This window comes from Tachyglossus aculeatus, chromosome 2 (genome assembly GCF_015852505.1).
Source record: "Tachyglossus aculeatus isolate mTacAcu1 chromosome 2, mTacAcu1.pri, whole genome shotgun sequence".
NCBI classification, from domain to species: Eukaryota; Metazoa; Chordata; class Mammalia; order Monotremata; family Tachyglossidae; genus Tachyglossus; species Tachyglossus aculeatus.
In genome coordinates, this window is record NC_052067.1 from 31,749,298 (window position 1) to 31,767,275 (window position 17,978).

The following is a 17,978-nucleotide window of genomic DNA, read 5'->3' on the forward strand; positions in this document are numbered from 1 at the left end:
CTTATTTTGTACCACAGAGCCTTCCAATTTCCTCTGTCCTGTGAAATTGCACAACTGCCACTTCAGCATTCAGAAGCTCACATTATGCTGATCCAAAAACATTGTTTGTTTCTGATATTCTTCTTAGTCTTCCTTTCCCAATCCAAGTAGATGTGCCAGTCAGCTGAGTCACAGGACTCCTTAAGGATTTATGTATTTGTAGAAATAATTCACCCAATGAATGAGGAAAGAGAAGACGCTTTTGTCCCTTAGAAAGATACAGTTTCTAGTTCCTTTATATTCTTGCTGCTTGGTATTGATGATTTTTACCTTTGTTTAATGAAAATTCAAAAAGTGAGTGAAATAGGTTAGGAAGCTCTCTTTTGGAATGAGGGCATGAAAGATATTTTGGACACATTAAAATATCTAGAAAGGTGGTGAGCAAAGCTACTGGCCACTAATAGAGACAGGAAAGTTTTGGCTGTCTAGGGAGAGTGAACTGGACTAAAAAGTTTCATATTGACTCTCAAAAGAGGTTTTGGCCACCAAGTTAGAAAGTGCTCAGAGCAGATGAATAGCAGCTTCCAAAAAAGTACTAATCCACAATATTAAATGAGCCTGTAAATTTCCGTAACTCTCCCAATATTAACTTCCACCACACTCACTTCCAGTAGCTTGCCTATATTTTATCCTCACGAAAACATCCAAGAAAGTTAACAGGAAAACTAGAATCTATATAGAGAACAAATCTCTTATCTTCTGGGCCTAGGGGATGGGATACACATTCATTTTCATGTTTTCCGAAAGATTGATATTCACACCAAGGCTTATGGTGATACATTTACATAGTTATATGAAATATGGCAATATACGAAAAGGGATTATCTTTGAAAAATATGTGTTTTTACATAGGTGTGAGTATAGACAAATATATATAGTGTACAGATGTAGAAAGAGAGAGTCATTGCTATTAAAGTTCCAACCTGATTCTTTGTTGCTAAAAGATAACATTTCCATTTTTTGCTCTTTTCATAATTAATTTAAAAATATACGCCACTTGGGGATTGGGGAAAGGGCTGAGAGGTTTAATGCATAATCAAATTAAAATTTTTATTGAAGTAGTTAATCAAACAGTGGTATTTATTGAGCACTGACTGCGTACAGATCACTATTTTGAGCACTTGGGAGAGTACAATTCAACAGAATGGGTAGACATGTTCCCTGCCCACAATGAGCTTACAGTCTAGTTAGTATCTAGAACTCAGATGACACTAATTTACCAAAAAACTCGACACAGTGAAATTGGTTTCCATGCTCTGGTTTGAGGAAATTTGGGGGATAAAGACCTTTTAATACAGTTTATAGCTAGCTTAATGCAATTAGAAGCCTATAGATGTGTACTTTGCTTTCTTCCTTATTCTCGTTCTCCTATATATTCTCTGTCCTACCCCCCTTTTTTTTTTAAACCAATCAGCCCCATTCCTGCAGCCTGAATGCTCAGGTATTAATCTTGCTCAGTACAGGGAAAGAGATTACTGCAGGTTTCTCCTACCTGCAAGGCAGTCAAAGAATTAGCATAAGTTCCCCTCCCTGGTGCTACAGCTCTCAATGCTTTTCACTTTACAGACTCTCTGCCCGCCAGCCCAAGCAAAGAAGAATGAGCACTTACTTCCTGCCTCTTATTCCTTTCCGTATTTTCGAAGATGTGGATTAAGCAATCAAATAGGAATCGCTTATAAACCAGGACTACATAAGGCATACTAATGTGAATTTGGGGGGGAAAAAAAGAGCGAAATACACACATTTCTTAGCGGATCTATAAAATTCACCTTAGCTAACAGTAGTGGAGTATGCTATTAGATATCTCTGGCTAATCGGAGCATTGAAGGATTGAAAGAAATAGGATTGGATGGACCTTTCCTATGCTAGATTCTAGTGGTAACTCAGCTATTCACTACTGCACAAATCCCTCTTACTTACTATGCTAAGGCCTGCCCCACTGTCACCTGCCTGGCTATGAAGGGCATTTGGACAAGGCCTGAAAAGACCTAAATTGCAGCCTGTCAGTTAAGCCTAGTCGTTTACAATAGGGTACTTGGAACTGGCCATAATGTGGGATTAGTGGGAAATGGTTCCTAAAACATTCTTTGGGAGCATGATGAGATTCACACTCATATTAGCTTACCGCCAAAGGTTAGGGTTGCTCCCTGAAGGTTTGCGTTTAATAGGAATGCTACACAAGAAAATTATTTACAAAAATATGCCTAGCCCTGGGTAAACTCAACCAAGAGAGTTATCAAACTACAGCAGCAAGGGCACCTATCTAGGTTATGAATTAGAGTCTGAATCAGAGAAGACAGTGAATAAGTAAATATCTGGAAGAACAAGTTTACTTCCCTTTTGCTCAGTTCCAAATTTCTGGCAACAAACCTTCCGTTGCTTTCGTTACTAGAACTCTGTAGGCCACTAGATTGGATATGAAACAAAAGAAATTGCTCTAGTACAGATACGGGCTACTCAAATTAAACAGATGTTCAATTCTAGATCAGGAAAAGACCTCAAGCTCACCTGGGACCAGTGACCCACTTTCTAGGCAGATGAATAACTAAACCATTCAAGACAGGTGGCTGCCTGTTGATGCCTTAAAGCTGTTCAAAGATGAAAGCTCCTTAATCTCCCTTGGAGGCCTCCTCCACTGTTTTGACATCCTGATGGTCAAGCAGTCAGTCTCTCCCACATTAATTTCTTCAGCCCATTCTTGTTTAGGATGCACTGGATTTAAGGGACAACTGTATAGAAGCTTCCCCTAAAAGCCCTGCAGTATATTGAGACTATTAAGTCATTCCATAGACATCCCCCTTTATGTGTGCTTGAAAAACACTAATTCCTTGAACAAAAACTCAAGGTCCTGTTTTCTGGTCATTTTAATCCATTGGTGATGTTGCTCTACTCTTGGATTCTGACCAGGTTCTTCTCAGGGATAAAAACTGGGAACAGGCTTGAATTTGACCAGTACAGAGTACAACCAATCCTACATTGCAGGGATTCATTTCTTGCAGAACCTTGCATGAAGAGAAATGCATATTGTGGCCCTGTCTGACACCAGGTGCATGAGCACAACCGTTCCTTCCCACACTGTGCTGAGCCACGTCTAGGCAGGTGTGCACCGGAAGAACGTTCCCTAATTTGTTATCGTGCTCTGCCCAGAATGTGTGGTGAAAACACATTCTTTGGCAGAGGGGAGTATATAGTGGAAAGATTAATCCAAAACTCATGCCACTTTCAGATTAATGAGCTGAAATTTTTGCCCTTTGTTATACTTTTCAATTGTCCAAAACATCAGTGCATAAAATCACGTAGCAGAAATCTGAAAAACATCTTACTATACCCATATATTTAAGCTTATATACTTTAACATTTTTAAAACATAACCCTCACTTTCAGAGTGCTTGTGAACTAATTAGGCCAAAACACCACCACTAAAAAGAAAGCAATGCACCCCCAAGACTAGAACCTTGGCCTCCCAATTCTAAGAACCATGCTCTTTCCATGAGACCACCAGGAAACCTGCCACCCTAAATCGTTTCAGATTGCACCATACAAGTTAATAGATTTAGTTTTTATTAGGTAATTGAAAAAATACATTTGATCAGTCTCATCCATCATAGTTCAAATTGCCTTGAATAATTTTCCCGACTTTAGCAACTTTTTTGCCTGGTGAAGGTGTGGTGATTGGAAGAATGAGAATGGGATAGCGAGGTAGGAGAGTTGATCTGAGAGTGACTTTGGAATATGAACTATTAGTAAAAGTGGCGGTTGAGCCTCCCCTAGGTTCACTGGTTTGTAGTCCAGGAGTCCAAGCCTGGACTCCACCCTCAGAAAGGGATGAAATCACCTTTATTTTTTAAAATACTGTTCTTACCTTAACTGTTCTTCCTCTTCTTCCTAAGCTTTTATGTAGTAAATGTAATAGAGTTCCCAGAGCAATCATACTTAGCATTTTTTTGTTTAAAATTGTGTTGTACTGATGACTATTTAATAAAAATGTAGCTGAATAGTCAGAGGCAGATGGGTGAAAAGTAATTTTATTGTAATATTACCCTTGATTGTGATATTTAGCTTGGATTTCTATAAATGGGCAGAATGAACTGAATAATTTCTTTAACACAGGATTTGATTCAGTTTAGAGGCTGTACTGCCCATACTTTATCACATTTATGGACTGAGTTATGATAACTCAATCACTTCTCCCTTTGACATACATAATAAAAAATGTGGTACCCATGTAATTAAGGTGAAGGTATTTTCTCTTGAAAAGTGTGTTATAAAGTCATACCTATTATTACAAAAGGATATCTTTACTACAGAGTATTTTTAGACTTCTAAATTAAAGCTTTCTTTTTTTATACAATAATTCATTTTTTAGTATAATTGTTAAAGTGACTTGGGCAAGTCACTTAACTTCTTTGTGCCTCAGTTTTCTCAACCGCAAAATGGGGATTCATTATCTGTTCTGCCTCGTCCTTAGACTGAGCGCCCCATGTATCTGGTCAGATTAACTTGTGTCTACCCCAGGGCTTAGATGGGGTAGAACAGTGCTAGACATATGGTAAGGACTTAACAAATACTATTTTAAACAGTTGCCCTTAGAATTCTGCCCATGGAGAATAGTTTGCCTTTCTGCTTTGTGTGGGGAAAGTAAATACTACCTTTCCTGTTAGCATATTCAATAATTTAGTATTTCGAGGTCTACAACCTGCAACTTGAGGGATGTGGAGAACCTACGGAGGGTTCAGAGAGAGCTGGAAAATCAGAACTGTTGGATTTTTTGCCTTGACCTGGAAAAGAGATTGCTAAAAGGGGGTTTAGTCATGTCTTACTGAGGATGGTGATCCAGAATGAGAGAACAAGAGTAAGTGAGCTTAAGATGCAGCAATGAAAGTGTGTGTAAAAAAGAAGCGTTTACTGACAGTGAGTACTGTTAACTGTTGGATTATGTTACCAAGAGAAGTTGTGGGATTCTCTCCTTGAGGTTAGAAGAGAGTCTCATCTTTGGGGATAGTTGACTTGAAGCCAAGGAGCAACCTAGGTGAAGCAACATGACTTCGTGGATAGAGCAAGAGCCTGGGAGTCAGAAGGAACTGGATTCTAATCCCGGCTCCACCACATGTCTGCTCTGTGATCTTGGGCAAGTCACTTCACTTTGCTGGGCCTCAGGTACCCCATCTGTAAAATGGGGATTAAGATTGTGAGCCCCATCCGGAACAGGGACTACGTCCAACCTGATTAACTTGTATCTATCCTGTGCTTAGAACGGTGCTCGGCACATAGTAAGTGCTTAACAAGTACCATAATTCTTATTCTTAAGGTCGTTATTAGCCTTGTGATGATGTAATTCCTTTCTAGGGAAGATGGCTGGATTTGGAGGAATTCAGGAAAAATAGGCATTAAAGAAACTCTAACTAGCTGTACTATATGAGTGGAAGACTTAAGAAAGAAATTAAAGTCAATTAAATCATAAGCAAAACCATATCCCAATTTAAGCATGGGTCGAAAGGGTGATCTTGGCAGAGTAAAATTGAGATTGTCCTCTGAAACTCCCAGGACTGTGCCCAAATAACTATGATGAAGATATTCTTTGGCTTCATATCATTCAAATTTGATTTGGGCAGCCTTGGTATGGCAGACTCCAAGACTACACAACAGACCAGATCAAATTAGTAGGTGTCTCAAACTGCTGAAAATGTCAGGGTCTCTGTATTTGGGCCTCTGCTTCATAGATTTAGATATCCATAGCTATATCTAAATCAGAAATCTCAAAATGGGTAGAATGACCAGCACAGGATGTCACTTTCTTCCAGTAAGTAAAAGTGATCAATTCTTGGTTGGCAGCTGTGACTGAAGTAGTAGGTTCCTAATCCAAAAAAGTGTAAATTCAGTGCCAACCAAATATGGTTTTCAGGACCCACTCTGGAAAGAATGCAAGGACAAAATTACCGGAGAAAAACTTGGAGTCATCTAATTCATCCTCCCAATCAGACCTCCTGGCTCTGACTATTGTTTACCCTCCTTTGGCGGTTCCTTATCTGGAAATGGCATTTCAGCATCTAACAGGTTTTGTGAGCAAGAATCAGTTAAGCCATATCCTACCGGATTGCCACCCTAGGGTATTAGTTATGGAAACTGATTTAAAATTACACTAAATTTAGCAATTCTAAACAAAAAAAAACCAGAATTTATTTTTATATGTCCATAAAGAAGTACAGTATGAAAACCTACAGCTTACACTATTTTCTGTAGCTATAAAAGAATAGCTTGGCTGCTGTAATAGATCAGAAACATGAAAATCAAGAGGGGATTGACAATTTAGCTAAGAAAAAGAATATCATTTGAAAAGGTGGAGAATAGATTATGATCTTCTTTTATTCCATAAAATATCTGGGCAAAATTTGAAAGTACAAACGATTCACCAATCATTCTGAGGGCAAATTCTAATATTCACCACACTTTGTCATTTTAAATTTTGTAAATGTTTTGCCAAAGATTGTAAAACTATGTAGATTTTACTAATGAAAACCACCCAAAGGTGTGTTGAAGAAAACTACACAGCTATCCTCCGTATTTAGAGATGATACTAGAGAAAGTAAGAACCAGAACTAGTCAGGTGTACTTTTGGCAGAAAATATCTATGCTTGACCTGTGTATCATTTCCTAGTGTGAAAGTGAAGATTGAGGGGTGCGGCTTGGCCACCTGCAGCCCTGGTCGTGGTTTTTGATTCTGCTTCTTGATCTGAGCTTGCGAAAGCCTGTGTTCATGGAGAGTTGTCCCTCTGGCAGCTCCCAACAATCAGCCACTAGGCACATGATTTTACATTGGGTTTCACTTTGCCTTAGGAATGGGTACTCTGGCCTCCCTGCTTGTTTATGGCCCATTTCAGTTTTCCATTAGGAGATTGCTTCTCAGGTACCCTGACACAAAGTAATGCTGATGGTATGTATTAAATGCTTTATATGTGCCAAGCACCAAGCTAAGGGCTAGGGCACACACAAAGTAATCAGAGCCGACCCAGTCCCTGTCCCACATCGTGTTCAGAGTTTAAGGAGGGATGGAGAACCCGCTGCCTTTCAGCAAGAGGTTATTCTGGCTCTCTCGAAAGGCTCATAATCTATCATATCTGCATTTACCAATGGGGAAACTGAGGCCCAGGGAGGGTAGCCGACACAACACGCTATTGGCAGAGCTGGGCCTAGAACCAGAACTCACAGTCCCATTCTCTATCCATGAGGCTACACTGTCTCTCACCCCATCACCATTCTCCTTACCTGTCCCCTCCCAGAGAATTATTGCCTGAAGGCTAAACTGCTCTCCTGGACCCTGTTATGCTGAACTTGTCTTGGAATTTTTGAAGTTGACCCCGCTTCAAAGGAGACACTGGTGAAATGGTCTAGAAGCTGGAGATACCGTCTGTGTCATGGCCAGGCTTTGTGGCTTTTTTTTTAATTGTTCATCTGTCAGCTACCCAAAGGGCATGGAAATCAATCCCTCTTTGGCCTTGTTTTTCTATGAAAAGTACCATGGTAGTCCAAAACGACATGGTGGGGCAAACCTAGCATTTAAACAACCAACATAACATTCCTGGGGATTACTCTCTGAGCACAGGGGCACAGCCTGTGCTACTAATATCACTTAAGAGCCAGCCCTGGGAACCCTGAAGCCTTTTTCTCTCATCTCCCACCTCATTTGTACCCATTGCTGACGGCATGGGTGGACTAAGGCATTTCTTTCTGCGAGCCTGGGTAGGTGGGCCCCAGCCATCTTTAGGGAACAGTTTTTAGTCGTTTAGAGTTAAGGACGAAACAAAAAGCATGCATTAGAATGAAATCATACGTTGTCTGCCCACCCTCAACCGTACATTTTTGGGCCATGCCATATTCAGTTGCAACAAGAAGTATAATAATATTGATTATGGTATTCGTTAAGCGTTTACTATGTGTCAAGCATTGCTCTAGATACAAATTAATCAAGTCACAGTCCCCGTCACAGTCTTGATAGGAGGGAGAGCAGGTATTGAATCCCCATTTTACAGTTGAAGAAACCAAGGCACAGAGAAGGCAAGTGACTTTTCTGAAGCCACAGAGCAGGCAAGTGGCGGAGCCGGGATTAGAACCCAGTTCTCTAACTCCCAGGCCTGTCCTCTTTCCACTAGACCCCACTGCTAAGCAAGAATCAAGTCCTGCTCACATAACTTGAAATATGAATGGGTTTTGATCGGCACCATCATGTTATACTCTGGACACATTTTCCAACCAGCAATTAATATTTGCTCCTTGCAGATAAATCTTCTGTATTCTATGGCAAACTCAGTTTTGGTGGATTAACTCAAGTGATAAAATTGTGGGCAGCCATTGTAGACTACTCTAAATTATGGGAATACATAGATCATTTAACTAGAAAGATTAATGGTCCTGTAAGTTGAGATAGGAATAGAGAAAGAATTTTGGAGAATTTTGCCATTGTGAAAGGGGAAATTATTTTAATGGAAGTTTCACAAAGGATTGCTCTTACAAAGTTCAGTAAAAATTAAGTAGTATAACTAAAAAGGTAAGATAAAAAATGATTTTCCTTTTCTGAATATTATGAATTGAAAACACTTATTCTTAGAATTTGTGGATCCTGTTACCAATATTTAAAATATTTTGAAGCAGGTTTTCTGGATCCGTATATCCCCGCAAAATAAGAACCTATTTATATTTTGTTACACTTCGAATGCAAGTCTTAGTGCATTACTTGGTTAAATATTTTTACAATAACTGTCATAATTATCAAAATTTAGACTCATTGCAGAATTTTTGTTTTCCTCAATGACTAAATAACGGGACATACTGAGCCTTTTGCAGCAATTGTGTGAATTAGATTTGCTGCTTGAAGATAAATTTCTTACCTTTGGAGAATAGGATATTGTTAAGTTATGGAGATGCATTTCTATTCATTCTCTAGAGGGGAAAATTCATTTTTATCAGTGTTAATAATGAGTGGAGCATCTCTTGTTCTATCATTGTTTTTTTGGCAGAGACTTTTTTGTTGAAGAACTTCATAACATTTAAAGGTTAATATGTTAGATAAAGAACAATATCTTAAGACAGGCATTTTTATTACAGGACATGAAGGGATTGTTCTGATTAAATTAAATGATGATTTGAATGGGAAAGAAGACAAAGTGCATCGTTTCTTGCCCTCAACTTTAATGCCTTTAATCAAATAATGACCTTCTGGAAATAGTTAATTTTAAGCATTTGGAAAGATCAATACCACTTTGCCACCAAAAAATGGCCCAGATGATGAAATTTGATGTATTTAAAGTACCATTTCACCCTTTTAACCTTGTAAATAATTTAAAATGCTTTCAGTTCTCCTTTGCCACCATTATGTATCTAACTGCTCAATGTGTTTTGACTTTGTTTCCCCAAAAGTGACCTTCCTGCACATCAGAGAGTATGAAACATACTCCCTTCAAGTGGAATTTTATGGTATCTTACCCCCATTTTATATTCTGCAGATTCAGAAGAGAGAACACAAACTAGTATACACTAGAACAAAAACAAGTTTTGAAAATTCAACGAGTTTAAAGGAAAATAAATTTCACTTATCACTTTGCAGTTCTTGTTTAGTCTTCAAACCTTTGTGTTGTAGGTGAAAGATTTAGCGGCTCTGACAATTAGAGCCCATTTTTACCCAGTTTATATAGCGCATTGATATGAAATTACACTTGAGTGCCTTCAGCTTTGTAAATAAAAAAAAATTGCCCTCTATTAGCATGTTTGTGGGCAGATTAAAAACTGTCTTCATTAGCATAAGTAACACTTACAGATTCTTTTAAAAGTAGAAAATTATTTGCTGAATGATAAATTGCTAGCTTTATAGTTAGTTGTTGTAGAAAATGTGCTCATTCAAAATGCCTCGTTTAGTTTATTCTACAATACAGAATTTTTTTGTTAGAAGTACAGTTTAATGGATTATGTACTTAATCCCTGCTCATATTAGATGCTGAAATGTAATTTTTGCTGTTCACTAAAATGTTTCTATCAAAAAGCTCCATATTTAGATAAATTCTTTGAATGCCATATATTATTATCATACCCTATGCCCCCGAAATTGGAACAAAATAGTCCTACAAATGATACATAAGAAATTGGGGGAGGGGGAGCCCCTCATATTTTAGGGTGCAGTTGATAAATGGCTTTGCCTGAGAATTCAAATGACTGTTTTAAAATGTATCCATTAGATTAAGAGCTGTGTGCCACTTTTTCTGCTTCTGGCTTTAAAGTATGACGCAGATGTATGCCTAATAGATTAAGAACTTTTCCTGCAAAATACTGAAGCCCTTTTCATTGAAAATTAGGCTTCTATCGTGCTGACAACTCTATGTTCTGGAGGGATTTCTCGTACAGGCTTGGGTAGGTAGAATCAATTCATTCACGAAAGGAGGTTGCTTTGCTGAGTCAATTAAAATCAGTGTGTACCCCTTATCTGTTAAAATGTTGGAAATGAACTGACTTGAATCAACTGTTCTAAAAAGAGACTGGAGTGGAAATCCGAGATTTACTTTAGTTGGAAATTAGCAGCTGAGAGATGAAGGTGCCAGGATTTTTATTTAAATGTGGTACAATAAGGTTCTGTCAGTAAATCACATCATTAGAATATTGAGATTAGAACTGCTCGTTTTTTCTTTAAAATGAGCATACAGTCAGTCATGTGCTTCATGGACTACATTACAAATTACCATTGTTGTCTCCTTTTGAGTTTCTTTTCCTCTTCAGTCATAGTTTGGCAGTCAATCTGCAATTTCATTTTAAAAAAAAATACTTTTTTTTTAAATTTAATAAAACCAAACTGTCAACAGGCAGAAGATTCCTATTTAAGCATTTTGGGGTTAGTATCTTTTTCACCGTTTTCTTGCTTACTGTAGCAAGACATTTACAGATGGTACTTGGTTACGATAAAGTGCATAACAATATTTCCTCTGTGGCAGATGGATTTAAGACTTTTGGTTCTCAATAAATGTAGGTTTACAATACATAACTTTACAGGATTTGTGTTGTATGTAACAGGTTTGAACATATTATCTCAGAATTCATCTGCATGGCATTTTCAGTTTATCCAGGGCCCATGCTAGTATTCTAAGTAATAAGGGGGGGGGGGCATTGTGATTGATAGCAGCTAAAGGCGTGATTTTTAATAGAAACAAAGGGTTTAGAACAGAAGGTGTTAAATTAAACTTTGACAGTTTAAAAAGTAGTAACATCCTGAAAGTTTTACTAATATATTTACGTGTGACTACTGTTTATATTTTGCCTCAAATCCTCTTTATATTCAGTGTAATGTTGCCTGGCAAATTTACTGTGCTTAGGTTAGGGTTGTCCAACTTTATTCTAGTGAGAATGAATTGGTCTGATCATTCAGACTGTTATTTCCCTCACTGGGCTACAGACTGAGCAGGAGAGTTGTGATCTAATTTAGCTAATAATAATAATAATAGCATTTATTAAGTGCTTACTATGTGCAAAGCACTGTTCTAAGCGCTGGGGAGGATACAAGGTGATCAGGTTGTCCCACGGGGGGCTCACAGTCTTAATCCCCATTTTACAGATGAGGTAACTGAAGCCCAGAGAAGTTAAGTGACTTGCCCAGAGTCACACAGCTGGCAATTTCCAACTTGTACTTCCCAAGCGCTTAGTACAGTGCTCTGCACACAGTAAGCGCTCAATAAATATGATTGAATGAATGAATTGGCGGAGCTGGGATTCGAACCCATGACCTCTGACTCCAAAGCCCCGGGCTCTTTCCACTCAGCCATGCTGCTTCTCTCACCCCAAACTCAATAGTCATATAATACCTTGGGAGACTGTGAACCCGCTGTAGGGACCATGTCTATATGTTGCCAACTTGTACTTCCCAAGCGCTTAGTACAGTCCTCTGCACACAGTAAGCGCTCAATAAATATGATTGAATGAATGAATGAATGAACTAAAGCACCCTGAAAATAATAGGATCAAGTTCATGTTTTAGAAAAAGCACCCTTGAATTTCACCACCTCTCATTCCTGGCCTATACATAATTTTAAAGAATTAAAAAAATACATTTAGGCAGTCTCATTGCTTTTATATATAAATATATAATCCTAATATTGTCAATTTTTGTATTTGGTGACACAAAATGCCCACTCTGAAGCAGTAAATACAAAATAATGATGAAATAAGGGAACATTACTAGGGACTTGGATGGTATATGGTTTTAATAGAAGTGCTGTAAGCACATAATTTCAGTCTTTCGTATTAAGAGCATTGTTTACATTCATTCTCAATCAATAATCACTCTAACAGTCTCAATAAAAAAGTAGATATTTAATAGCATTAAAATCCACTACCATCCATTTTTTGCCATTGTAAATTGAGAATGAAGAACTTTGTGACTATTTCTACTTTGACAGACCTATCATATCAAAACGTCTGTTTCTCGTTATGCTTTATAAAAAGTGAATGAATACACTTCAAGAAACATGCTTTTTTGTTGTTAGAATATCCTTGCAGAACTAACAGTTCCCAGCTGCAGCTTTAAATATTTTCTAAGAAGCATCTGATTTCAGTCTCTTAAAAATCATCTTGTCGTCTTGAACGGCTAACGGAGACATGCTTCAACTTATAATTCATCCAATTATTTTTAGATAAGGAATTAGAAGTATTATTTCAGGGCAGAGGTTAATAGCAAACTACTGGAAATGTTGTGTTAGTCATGGGCAATTAATAAAAATAAGGAGCCATCTTGTAAGTATGGAAACACAGAAGTGACAATATGAGCAAAATATTTGTTGAAAGACTCTGGATCTTATTCTGAAATATTTGTTAAACCAGCACAAGCATGATTGTTTAAGAATTAGCTATCATTATTAACCATTTTAAAAGAACTAATGATTTTCTTTTCCAAAGAACATCTGTGATCCACATGGTCTTCATATACATCCAAGTCCTAACCAGTTCTGTACATAACTTCAAAGTCCTGTGAAACTTTTTTTTGAGTGTTTTGGTGTTTCTCAGCCCCCTGAAAGGGTGAATTTTTGACATACATGTCATTTTTGTGTCTTATCTAGCATTTCTTAGGTATATGTTTAGGTCTACAATTATATCTAAAACAAAATTTGCTGGATATGCTGTAACCGTTTTGAGCCCAGATATAAAAGTGGTGTTCAGCTAATGTTCCATATTATTATGCATCAGCTTAAAACTCCCATTTACCAACCATGAACAACTACCTATGAAGATGCAGTGGTCAACAGGATCCTTCTCAGTGCCAAGAGCAGGTGGGAAAAGGAGCTTCAGCAATTATCATTCGGTGCATGTTCCAGGGGAAGCTCAGGAGCTTCTCAAGACTGCAACCCTGTGAAACTTCCAAAAAAACCCGTATGGCCTAGGCTGAGAAATCAAGAATTTACAGATAATACCAAATTGTGTGGTGTTGCTCTTGAAGATGGGTTAAAAACAATTGAGATCATTCAGCCTCGAGAAAATCAAACTAAGGACCTCAGAACTACTATAGAGCAAGTGAAGATATCTTTTTTGGGAGGAGACTTTCCAGTTGTTTACCATGTTCGAAGAAAAACAAAAAGGCAACAGTTTTTTTTAGCATTTAGTCTCCTTTATGCATGTTACTAGCTCTGGAAGTATTTTGTTGTCTGTCTCCCCCTTCTAGACTGTGAACCCATTGTTGGGTAGGGACTGTCTCTATTTGCTGCTGACTTGTACTTCCCAAGCGCTTAGTATAGTGCTCTGCATGTAGTAAGTGCTCAATAAATACGATTGAATGAATGAATGAATGGAAGTAAGTGGGGTAGTGGGTGGGAGGAGAAAGGAAACATTTTTTAAGAGCCCTGATTTGGGTCGCAGGAGAGGTACAGCACTAAAGCTCTGATCAGGGCAGGAAGGGGAAGAGGTTACCTTCATTGGAAGGAAGGAAAAAGTATCTGTACTGGTCCAGGAACTATTGTCCCCTTTGTAGCTTCTCTCCTCTGAACAAGTTGGTCCTAGCTAAGGCTTCATTCATTCATTCAATCGTATTTATTGAGCGCTTACTGTGTGCAGAGCACTGTACTAAGCGCTTGGGAAGTACAAGTTGGCAACATATAGAGATGGTCCCTACCCAACAGTGGGCTCACAGTCTAGGAGGGGGAGACAGAGAACAAAACAAAACATATTAACAAAATAAAATAAATAGAATAAATATGTACAAATAAAATAGAGTAATAAATACGTACAAACATATATACATATATACAGGTGCTGTGGGGAGGGGAAGGAGGTAAGGCGGGAGGGATGGACGGGGAGGAGGGGGAGAGGATGGAGGGGGCTCAATCTTGGAAGGCCTCCTGGAGGAGGTGAGCTCTCAGTAGGGCCTTGAAGGAAGAGAGCTAGCTTGGTGGATGTGCGGAGGGAGGGCATTCTAGGCCAGGGGGATGACGTGGGCCGGGGGTCGAGGCGGGACAGGTGAGAACGAGGCACGGTGAGGAGATTAGCGGCAGAGGAGCGGAGGGTGCGGGCTGGGCTTGAGAAGGAGAGAAGGGAGGTGAGGTAGGAGGGGGCGAGGTGATGGACAGCCTTGAAGCCCAGGGTGAGGAGTTGCTGCCTGACGCGTAGGTTGACTGGTAGCCACTGGAGATTTTTGAGGCTTAGCTATTAGAATTCAATTATCATAATGCCGAGGACTGCCTGTAATGCTTAGCCTTACATTTGAATTGAAAAGGGGTCTAGCTACCCCCAGATAGACCTGTACTCTAACTCCTCTTAAATGTCTGTGCCTCTCAGTCCTTTTAGCAGTAGATCTGGTAGACAACATAACAGGTAATGTTGGCCTATGATATCAAAAGTAAACCCAATCTACTGTTTATATAAATCTCTGAAGTTTCCTTCTGAATGGGTAAGCTGGAACTGACTTCCCAAGGATACGGTAACCATTGACATAGTAGAAAGCTTAGAGGGGAAATTCTTCTGTTGTTCTCAACCTTCTTTACTAAGCAGAAAATCTCCTTCACTGGCAGAGCTGGGGTCTTTCTTGTTTTGGGCTTAGAATGCCACTGCACTTGGGCCAAAGACTAATCACTTCTTCTCCCTTGGCTTTTCATTCCTCATGCTATTTTCCAGGCCTCGGCAAAGTCACCATGAGGAAGACCACAGATGTAACCCATAGCTGTGGTTTGAGTCTTAACTATTTACCTAAGCCTGTTGAGAAAGAAAATGCCTGGGACGCTCTCCCCCTTCATACATGACAGGCTACCATTTTCCCTTCCTTTAAAGCCTTAATAAAATCAGATCTCCTCCAAGAGGCCTTCCCCGACTAAGCCTCACTTCCCCTACTCCCTCTCCCTTCTGTGTCACCTAGGCGATCTGGATCTGTATCAATCACTCGGCAGTACTGATTGAGCACTTACTATGTACAAAGCATTGTAATAAGGGCTTTGGGAGAATGCAGTACAAAAGGGCTGGTAGGCGCAGTCACTGCCCCGAGGAGCTTATAGTCTAGTGAGAGAAGACAGACATTACTATAAATAAATTACGGGTGTGCTTGGGGCCAAGGGTACAGATCCAAGTGCGTAGGTGATGCAGAAGGGAGAGAGAGTTGGAGAAAAGAAGGTTTAATAGGGAAAGTCCTCTGCACTCTTGAAACCGTTGATAATCACCTGACCCTAGCACTTAGGTATGTATCCAAAATTAATTTTAATGTCTGTCTCCACAAGTAGACCGTGAGCTCCCTGTGAGCAGGACCTGTGACTACCAACTCTGTTGTATTGTAGTCTCCCAAGCACTAAGTACAGTGCTCCACACCCAGTAAGCACTCAATAAATGCAACCGATTGACTGATTGGAAAAATGGAGTAGGCAAGATCAGTCAATCAATCAATCAATCGTATTTATTGAGCGCTTACTATGTGCAGAGCACTGTACTAAGCGCTTGGGAAGTACAAATTGGCAACACATAGAGACAGTCCCTACCCAACAGTGGGCTCACAGTCTAAAAGGGGGAGACCGAGAACAAAACCAAACATACTAACAAAATAAAATAAATAGAATAGATATGAACAAGTAAAATAAATAAATAAATAAATAGAGTAATAAGGAGGCTGAGTTTAAAACATTCTGATTTTCTATAATTTGGAATGAGTGATGGGTGTTTTCTTGCTCTGGAGGCTCAACAACGAGTATGTTTTCTCTCCTTAAAATGTAAACTGAGTATTTACTGGAAAAAGGAGTTGCCAAAACCCAAACTGCCATGACAAATCTCTGATGTACAGGTAGGTTTTAGAAACAATTAAATACATTATAGTATTTTCCTGGCCTCACACTGGCTAGCAGATTTTCTTTTTTTTTTTTAGCAGAGGATCTTAAGATCATGAGAACAATATTTTTATCAGCCAAAAATGGAAAAGAATCTGGCGAACTCTCACTAAATGACATGTGACATTTGCTGCTATTATCTTTCAAGGGATGGCTGTGTGAACTGTTACGTTGGAAAGAAGATCCTTCTCCAGAAAACAGAACCCTGTGGGAGAATCTGTCAATGATTCGAAGGTTCCTCAGTCTTCCTCAGCCTGAACGAGATGCCATTTATGAACAAGAAAGCAATGCAGTCCATCACCATGGTGACAGGCCTTCCCACATTATCCATGTTCCAGCAGAGCAGATTCAGGTTAGTTTACCTTAGCCAATTCAATATAGCTCTAAGTAAATACAGCTTTAAACATACCAAAAGAAATTAGTGTTTCATTTCTTCCCGTGAGGCTAAATGGAGGCATTTTAGTAAGGGATAGATAACAACGCACGGCCATCTTCCATGGAGGTTACAAGGAAAATTAAAACGCCTATGCTTTTTGGTATGTGGGGGTGTTTTTTTTCCCTTTAAAGTGTGCCTATCAAAAATGACCTGCCTCTAATTTCCCAACAATATGCCCAAAGGAAAACGATATTAATGTCTTTTGAGGAAAAAGTTCAGTTCATTCACGTACGTTCCATTCAGGCCCAGGATAGACGTGTAAGGCCACAAGACCATTCTTAGTCCTGTTCCTCCCACCACACCCTTACATAACTCACATGTGGGAGTCAATCTTTGTTTGTCTTTCCTTTAGAGCCCCTCTCCCACCACCCTGGGGAAAGGAGAGCCCAGAGGTGCTTTCTTACCGGGCCTGCTGACCACGGGACCATGGCTGGGTGCGGCTCCTCAGGTGAGCTAGCCCAAGTTAAGTACGGCAGGAAGCAGACTAAGGGGTTTCAGGACCCTCCCCCGGAGGCTTTTAAGACTCCTAAAGAAGGTGCAGCATTACTAACCCGGGTAGATGCCCGCCATGCCAGTGATCTCAGCCTCCACTGTGGGTGGTGGCGGAATAAGGATTTGATTATGTCACCTTCCCACTCCATCCCAACCTACATTGGCTATTGGGTTTATATAAAGCTTTCTGAGCTCAGGGATTTGGTGGGGTGGGCAATTCCTTTGGCTCGTTCTAGGTTGTTGATGGGTGTTCAAAGGAATTTTACCGAAGTGTGGTAACCTCTTTGTTAGGCGAGATCTAGGTAGGGTCTGTTCTCTACCTCTTCCTCTGAGAGAAAACCTTCATGGTTTGCTGATTTCTAAATGCTACTTGGGCTCATGTAATTATCTCTATGGAAAACATTTTATACTGTATTTGCAAATCCAAAGAACCATCCAGATGCATGTGCGTGTGCGCACACGTGCGCGCGCACACACACACACACACACACACACACACACACACACTAAAAATAAAACAAATTGAAAAAGACAGTCCCTGAGGATATCCAGCACTGAAATCATTGTGAAAACCTGAAAGATTTTACTATTTGATTTAACAAAAATAAAAAAGGGAAAGATATATGTTAAGTAATATAAAACAGCACTTGTTTGAAAATGTAAATTGTTTAAACACAATTTCTTCTTGGGGG

At 39.4% G+C, this 17,978-nt stretch overlaps 1 protein-coding gene across 8 annotated transcripts in view; it reads left to right on the plus strand.

The window, feature by feature from the left end:
• Window positions 1-17,978, plus strand: part of SATB1 (SATB homeobox 1) — a 108,047-nt gene that overhangs the window by 87,234 nt on the left and 2,835 nt on the right. For 6 of the 8 annotated variants that reach the window (XM_038768199.1, XM_038768188.1, XM_038768207.1 and 3 more), the window contains exons 10-11: window positions 16,507-16,710; window positions 17,147-17,242. In XM_038768199.1, the coding sequence (XP_038624127.1) occupies window positions 16,507-16,710; window positions 17,147-17,242 (300 nt within the window). The remainder of the gene's footprint in view (window positions 1-16,506; window positions 16,711-17,146; window positions 17,243-17,978) is intronic. The other 2 variants (XM_038768222.1, XM_038768230.1) reach the window with 1 other exon arrangement.